The sequence below is a fragment of the Pyrus communis genome, chromosome 6, assembly GCF_041283825.1.
Source record: "Pyrus communis isolate YQ-2024b chromosome 6, ASM4128382v1, whole genome shotgun sequence".
In the NCBI taxonomy this organism is placed as follows: domain Eukaryota; kingdom Viridiplantae; phylum Streptophyta; class Magnoliopsida; order Rosales; family Rosaceae; genus Pyrus; species Pyrus communis.
In genome coordinates, this window is record NC_142570.1 from 24070132 (window position 1) to 24078404 (window position 8273).

Sequence of the window (8273 nt, forward strand, 5' to 3'; positions counted from 1 at the left end):
ACACACTTATTACGTACATGTCGAGCTCTATAGGTGGCTACTTTTTTCTTGCTTGGCTATTTCTATGTTGCTTCTTCCACTCTTTCCTGGAACTTGGAGACAGACACCAGAAGACCACATCACTATATATCTGGATCAAATTAAGTGATCATCGATCGGTTGCTTGCTTGCCATGGGAATCTGTTTTGGAGCTCCTGTCAATCATAGTTCAGCATCTACAACCAAACCGGCTACCCTAGGTATATATATATATATATATATATATATTATATATGCATAGTTACTACAAATATTCCCCTCCAAAGTAAATTCTTCAATTGCTTCTTTCCTTTATTTTCTGTTTGGTTGCCATGAAAACTTCAATTTTCTTGCGTCCTCTCTTTGCCATGAAAGTTGTTTGGTTTTCAAGTTTTAAGTGTTCATTAATGCGAATTTATTTAAGAGGATTTAATCACATGCACGTTTATGAAAATATTTATATATATTGGCAGTAGCATCGAGATACATTAGCAAGAACAATGGATTCGTAGGAAAAGGTGTCAGCACCAAAAAAGTTCCTAGGAATATTAGTGGCAAAAGAAGTACTGGTGGAACAACGGAGAGAAGGGATAGCAAGGCACAAGTGATATTAAGCAAAAGCAGCAGCAGAAAGAATTATACTGAAGCAGCTGGAGGTGTGGCTCTTCCTCTTCCTCCTGCTGCGGCAGCAACAGCTGCTCCAATTGAATGTATACCAAAGTTGAAAGAGTTCACGTTAGCAGATCTGAAGAAGTGTACTCGAGATTTTCGACCAGATACAATACTAGGTGAGGGAGGTTTCGGAAGGGTTTTCAAGGGCTGGGTCGATCCCGTCACATATGCCCCGTCTAAGGTCGGCGTTGGCTTGGCCGTCGCAGTCAAGAAGTCCAGCGAAGACAGCTATCAAGGTCACCAAGAATGGCAGGCAAGTCATTCTTTTTTATTTAATTAGCTAGGGTTTGCCGATAGATTAGTAATATAATGCACATATTTATATGCACAATATTTTTGGCTACTAGGTAAAGGCTTAATTACTTTTGCCAGCCAAGTAAAATTAATTTGCATGATATTAGTATATATAACTTGACATGATTATATGCCTAGTATTATTAATTAGTATGGCTTAATTAAGCATATGGCACCCTATATTTGAGTTAAATGTTTCTCCTCATGTTAGACATGGCCTGAATTATTGGGCACAAGATGTCATTGTAACTAATAGTCAAATTTTTAAAAACTTGTTTCCTAATTGTTTTTAGTTTTCAGTTAAAAAAATGAATATAAAAATTAAAATCAAACCAAAATTTGAAACTCACAAAACTTTCAGTTTTCCGTTAAAAACAACTATACTAAATAAAATAAAAAGGTGAAAACAAAATTAAAAAATAAAATGTTTATCAATCATCCCTCACTAACACATAAAATGTGATTCCAATAAGAGTAATGCTAGAGAGATTAAATTTTCAAACTAAATGATGTGTCACCAATAAGAATAAGCATGTTTATCAACGTTTAAGTAATCAACAAATCATCAACTTTCATGTCCTTTAATTTTCAAAACTTAGTCTCCAAATTTAGTCGCCATAACATTACCCTTCCAATAAACCTAAAAAACCCTAATGTATATAAACTAGTGGATCGAACAGTACGACTTCCATGATTGCAGGCTTTAGTTGTTAAGGTAGCAGTACTACGTACTAGCGGCTGATGAATCATGATTAGCTTTAGTGGTCTTCCATTTATAAACACAAAACATATTTGCATTTGCATGAAAATAAATTATTAGCAGTGACTAATTAATAAATAGTTAATTCTTTCCATATATGATATTAAATAGTTGGGTTGGTATATATGCAGGCGGAGGTTAATTTTTTGGGGAAGTGTCATCATCCAAACCTTGTGAGGCTGCTGGGACATTGCTGTGAAGAAAGCCAATTCCTTCTTGTCTACGAATATATGCCGAAAGGCAGCTTGGAAGGCCACCTTTTCAGAAGTAAGATTAACATATATAAACAAGGATACACCAATGTTTAAAACTTCTTTGATACAATCAATATTTCCATGTAAATATCCAAAAAAAAATCAAAGAAAGATTTGGAAATCGGGCTTCATCTCGTATCGGATAAACTTTTAAGTTCATGCTAAAATCGACAAATATTGTTGATATTTCTAACACATTTTTTAAATATCGGGTACTCTTATATTTTGTCCAAATCAGTGTTTGACAATCCCTAAAGTTTCAATTTAAATTTTCGTCATTTCCATAAAAAATAACCGATATCAATATTCGATATGTCCGTCGATATTTTCACAAATTTACATATCGATATTTTCAACGATATCGATATTTTAAACACTGGGATACACACATGTTTCACGTTGATTAGTTGTAATGCAATATTGCATGCATGTCTGTTTTGGTCTACTACACTTCAGTCAAAAAGTAGGCAGTAAATATATATGATTAACAAGAGATCATGATAATTCTACAGAAGGTCAACAACCACTTCCATGGGAAATAAGACTAAAGATAGCAATTGGAGCTGCGCGAGGCCTTGTCTTTTTGCACACCTCAGAAAAAGTCATCTACCGTGACTTTAAGGCCTCCAATATTTTGCTCGATTTTGTACGTTCTTCTTTCTTTGTTTTTTTTCCTTGTCATTTACCAAACAACAAAGTAGAAGAAAATGAGACACCAATTTCTAAATTGACATTTTTTTCCTTCGTTTATTGACTTTATTCTTGGTGGTAATTTTGTTATCTAGGCCTACAACGCAAAACTTTCAGATTTTGGGCTGGTGAAGACAGGGCCGATGAATGGAAACTCCCATGTAACCACGCGTATTATTGGAACTCAGGGATATGCAGCTCCAGAATATGTCGCAACCGGTAATACAATTTTCAAGATAAATATATTTTTTGTGACACTAAAAATATCATTTTGGACTCCTCTTCATTGATTTTTTTTTTTTTTTTTGGGTATTTTACAAGGAAGTGCATGATAACATTTTATAAAGTGCAATTAATAACTCTCATTTCGTTAGAACTTTTCCTCAAAGAAAATAGTGAGGCTTTAGTTTAAATTCTAACATTTTTCTTATAATTAAGAAAATTGTAAGGCTTAGCCAACTTCTCACTCTCTTAGTGTAAATAATATCGTCTGTTCAAAAAATAATAATCTATTATGTAAACTTCAACTTTTTTATTGTGGTAATCTTATTTGGACATTACTACAAAATCCTTCACCATAAATTATAATTACCATATGTTATCTTAATTTCTAAAATTTATGACCAAACATTTAACGGCTTCTCTTTACATTTGATTATTTTTAAAACACTAAGTAGTTTCTATACAAACGTACATCAACACTAAACTGGCCCTGACCCACTTGGTGGTGTTTAGTAAGGGATTATTGTGTATATGTATATACAATGGAGAATTCAGCATTTTTACTCCTTGGAATCAAAATTTTTAGTTGAAGGATCTATAGATTCCGAACTAGCTTCTCCAAAGTTTTTCTTGTAATTTCGGTACATAATTTTACATATATCAATCAAACAAAAGAAAAGCGCAACTAATTAATCACTTTAATTATCCACTAATAAAATCATATTAATCATAGCATGTAATCAAATTGGCACGAGATATCAACTAATACTACTGAAAAAGTATTACCCACCATGGAATTCCCAAAAACACTAAACTCCAAAAATCAGATCCCCTGTGCCAAGTACAAAAAACCTAAAAATGGGAAACAAACAAAAGGCTACAGTTTTGAACCATTAACAAATCCCAAGACAGTGAGAATATCACTCTGTTTCGAAACCATATATATTGTATGGTTTGGTCTTTGGTGTCCTGTCTTCATTGATCTGCCCTACTTGCCTTCCTTACCATTAAGCCACCGTGAATCCAGTTTTATATCATTATCAAGAATAATAATACCACTCAGTACTACGGTTTGGTGGTATTCCTCTTCACTTAAAAATGAAACGTCTTAGGTTCAAATCACGTGGATAATGAATTCGATACCAAATTAGGCTGCCCATTATGTGGCTTAGCCAAACTCCCCCAATAATTACAAGTATTTAATACAATTATCGATTCAATAGTCGGATGTAATCTCCTTATTTATATATATTCACATGAAAATGTATATAAACTAGCTCAATCATACAACTTTTTCTTTACTGTCACTGAGCATTGTTTTTATTTGGCGTTTAATTATATGAACTCTAGCCTAACTCCAACAAATTTTAACTTAGGAACTTTTCAAACTTTGGAAAGAAAATAACACTAGACCAAAAACTAATCGATTAAGTTAGATAATCCATTGTTTGATCAATTAAGTCCAATTTGTTTTAACCAATATTAGGAATAATCCAATTTATTAGAATAAGTCCAATCCTTTAAATTTAGGATTTTTTGTTATCACTAGTTATTTATTTATTCATAAGATTTACTATAAAAATTAATTTCTTCCTAATTATCTCTTTAATTATTTCTTCTTCTTTTTTTCTTGTTCTTCTTCTTTCTACTCTAAACCCCATTTATAGATTTTATTTTTAATTTTTATAATCTACTTATATCACAAGTTAATTTTATTTATCTATCTATGTGAAAGATTCTTTTTTATATCAACATGTATCACTAATTAATATGTTTTGCTTGAAGGTATATAAATGTTTTTGTATCTTTTAGTTAGGTTTCATATGCTTATAGGTATAATATATGTGTAATTGTTTATCTACATATATCATAGGTTTTTGTTCATAGTCTACCTATAACACAGATTAATTGTATTACATACTTTTTCTTTTTATAATCTAACTTTATCACAAAAGTTAATGAATTTAGATATCTTTATCTAAGAAGACAAAATTAATATGAAAATATGTAATTAAATAACTAGACTCACCCTAGAAAATAACCTATACTTTTGGACTTGGATCTAAAAGTGTCTTATTGCATATAGGCAAATCACTCTTTTGTCAGTAGACCCAGCTTTCACGCTGCCTATTTCTATTGAAGGGAGGTCCTTTTTAAGTAGTGACTTTCATTTTGGAAAACTTTATGTCGTCTTCCTAGTATTTATTCTTTTGAATTTTTTGATCAAGTGGGAAAAGGAGAGAAACTCTACGTTGCATTTGGTGGGACATGGGTCCTTTTCGAATTTATGTATCTTAATTTACCAAATTTATGTATCTAAATTATTGAAATTTAATTCAACAGTTATAAATAGAGATTTATTTTAAAAATTATAATAATTTTAAAATTATTGAAATTTAATTCAACAGTTATAAATAGAGATTTATTTTAAAAATTATAATAATTTTAACTGTTGGATCAAATTTTAATAATTTAAATACGTGAATTTTATAGATTAAGGTACATGGATCCTCCATGTCCATTTGGTGGGGTTCGACGAGATTTGAGTCAATGATTGAAAAACTTACTTTTCTCAATAGTCCGAGATACACGATTTCCACAGAGACTATAATAATATATTAACTTACGGCCAAGAAAAATATTGCATTGGGTGACTTGACTGCTAAATGATTTTTTAAGCTAGTATCAGCTTATCGTACGTATAGGGTATACCGTATACATACAGTAAGATATTAACAATACTTAACGTACGTGTAGGTGACTTGACTTGACTGCTATATATATATATATAGTTATTTATTTATTTATCATACTATCGACCCACTGTGACAATTTCCAATAAAAGTATATAAAAGTGATTAAATTTCAAAATATTTAAATCAACAGATGTAATGTATTTCATTTGTATACTTAATGAGTTAATTCTACTATATATTTTAAAACAAGGAGGATTAGATTTAGAGCACATAATCTTTCATTTTCAATAGATCATGCGACTTCAACATGCTTTAAAATATAAGACGATGAGAAAGTCTGTAGCAAATATCCTGCAATTGGTGCTTTATATGCCTTTATATATTTATTTATGTTTAAAAATATAAATTCTACATGTAAAGTAGTTGAGCAAATGAACATTTTCCAAACACTTAACATGCATGTTCAACTGCAGGGCACTTGTACGTAAAGAGCGACGTGTATGGTTTCGGTGTCGTATTGTTGGAGATGCTAACGGGATTACCGGCAGTTGACAGTAATCGGCCATCTTGCGAGTACAGTTTGGTAGATTGGGCGAGGCCGTCGCTTCACAAGAAAAAGTGGCTGAAGAAGATAATGGACCCAGGGCTTGGAGAGGAATACTCGTTAAAAGGTGCCTTCCAAGCGGCTGAGCTTATTCTCAAATGCCTAGAACATGATCCTAAAAGCAGACCTTCCATGGAAGAGGTTTTGACAGTTCTGGAGAAGATTAACGACATTAAGAAGAAACCAAAATGTACAAAATCCAATGGGAGACGACATGATGAGGAACCATATTCTTCAGCACATAACCATCATAGTAGTAACAGGTCTCCATATCACCAAAAGAACGGCGGTGTTAGAGCTAGTTCTCAACATCGTCTGTATTAATTAATCAAGATTTGTAGCATTGTAACATGTTCTGAATTGAGGTGTTTTTTCTCCTTGTATTGTACTTATCTACTTTGTATTTCACGTGTTGATGTTTTATTATATATAACTAGTTTAAAGTGTGCTGTCGAATGTCGATGGATGCAAAACTTAAGTTACTATTGCGCTCACACGTCATATAATTCCATAAAAACATGCAAATTTAATTATACCTTATACTTGTTAGAGTCAAATAATAATGTTCTACCCTAATTGGTTTACGTGGTTGTATCTGAATTGAACTAGAGTTAGGGTTTTAATTAGTTAGCCATCCCTTGTGCTGTTAGGATGCCAGATGGCATCAACTTGTGGTGACAGTTTGAGTTGAGTATTAGTATAAATAGTACATTGTAAGAGAAGAAAATGAGTTAATGAAATTGTATTGTTGGTATTGTTTTTCTGTTACTCTCTCTCTTTGCAATTGTGGAAGATGTAGAGTAGGTCCTAACATTGGTATCAGAGCCTAAGTTCCCGACGTGGCGGAGGGGGCTACCTGGAAAGGGCTACCTTAATGAGACGACCAAAGGGTGCACCATTGTTAAGAGTGAAAGCCACCAAAGTAAGGGTCGTCGTGGGCGTCGGCTTCTGAAGGGTGGTGTAATGTTATGATCCCACATCAACTACACTTATGGGGGTGTAGGGGTTCTTAAGTTCTTTGGGTCCTCCCACCTATTGGACTAGTCTTTTGGGTTGAGCTCTTCCCTTGGGCTTGAGTACCTAACATGTGCCACATGGAAGAGTGAAACCCAAATAATTCCTATAACTCTCTATCATTTCGTTGTGTAAGGAGCAACCGTGCATAAAAATGATTCAAGCTATTATGTCCTTGAATTTGATAGTCTACAGCTTCATCATTTCGTTGATATGAACTGATAAATTTTATGATACTATCAATCGTATGGAATAACAACTGAATAATTTAGAATCTCAATTTAGGTGGAAGGTATTTGCATTATATGTTCATATCATGCATCATTCTTAGTATTGGTTACATGTTTAATTAATTTCTGAACCTTGGGTTGGTCTTGAACTCTTCTCGATGCTTCCCTTGTTCCTTGGGCGTTTTCTTTAATTGAAATTTGACACCTTATATTATTTCGCAATCTCCGCGCATGTTTTACTAGCCTGCGTCGTAATGTCCTCTTGAAAATTAGAAATCACGAACCGTAAAATTTCTCAGAAAAATTACTTCCATATATTTCCAGTGGTACAGGGCACAACTGTTTCCTATTGAGAAAGTAAATTTTAATCCGTCAAGTTGGTTGATCTGCATAGACATTTCTGCCCCTTTGACCCACTGGGCCTTAAAACGATTGGGGTTTGAGTAATTAAATGGAATGTTCAACGCAACCCACCAAGCCCTATTTTCTCTCTTATTGGGCTAATTACAAAATGAAGCCCAAACACATGTAAAAGTCAAATTGGTGTTTTATGGCTTATGTTGCAATTTGACGTAATCTTCATTATTTTGCTTCACTTTTAAAAGCTAACGACCACACAAATTCTTACAACTCAACCCGAAGAGAAAAATTTATATGGAACGGTTTTTTAACATCAATACCGCAACATCAATTTTGAAAGCCGAAATAAATTACAACAAGGATCCTCTATAAATCCTTACCCATACAAGTCAAATTTTAACCTAGTAATACTATACTAGAAGCTTTTCCAAACCAAACACATAAATGGTCATAAAGCAT

The 8273-nt window shown here is 32.9% G+C and overlaps 1 protein-coding gene across 4 annotated transcripts; it reads left to right on the forward strand.

Annotated features, from left to right (window-relative positions):
* On the forward strand, positions 1-6666 carry LOC137711261 (putative serine/threonine-protein kinase PBL11). Of its 4 annotated transcripts, none has more exons than XM_068450493.2 (6): positions 1-239; positions 492-943; positions 1876-2011; positions 2511-2644; positions 2784-2907; positions 6080-6666. In XM_068450493.2, the coding sequence occupies exons 1-6, from the start codon at positions 173-175 to the stop codon at positions 6532-6534; spliced, it is 1368 nt and encodes a 455-aa protein (XP_068306594.1). In that variant the 5' UTR covers positions 1-172; the 3' UTR covers positions 6535-6666. The 4 variants fall into 4 exon arrangements, with proteins under 4 accessions (XP_068306594.1, XP_068306595.1, XP_088552223.1 ...); XM_068450494.2 differs by having other exon boundaries at positions 55-239; positions 495-943; XM_088696097.1 differs by having other exon boundaries at positions 55-239; positions 537-943.
* Positions 6667-8273: the final 1607 nt, after the last annotated feature.

Bases quoted from the DNA above. Each gene is read 5' to 3' on its own strand.
- LOC137711261 (XM_068450493.2), top strand. From the start codon at position 173: ATGGGAATCTGTTTTGGAGCTCCTGTCAATCATAGTTCAGCATCTACA. The intron at 240-491 runs GTATATATATAT...ATATATTGGCAG, and splicing joins AACCAAACCGGCTACCCTAG to TAGCATCGAGATACATTAGC. The intron at 2,012-2,510 runs GTAAGATTAACA...ATAATTCTACAG, and splicing joins GGAAGGCCACCTTTTCAGAA to AAGGTCAACAACCACTTCCA.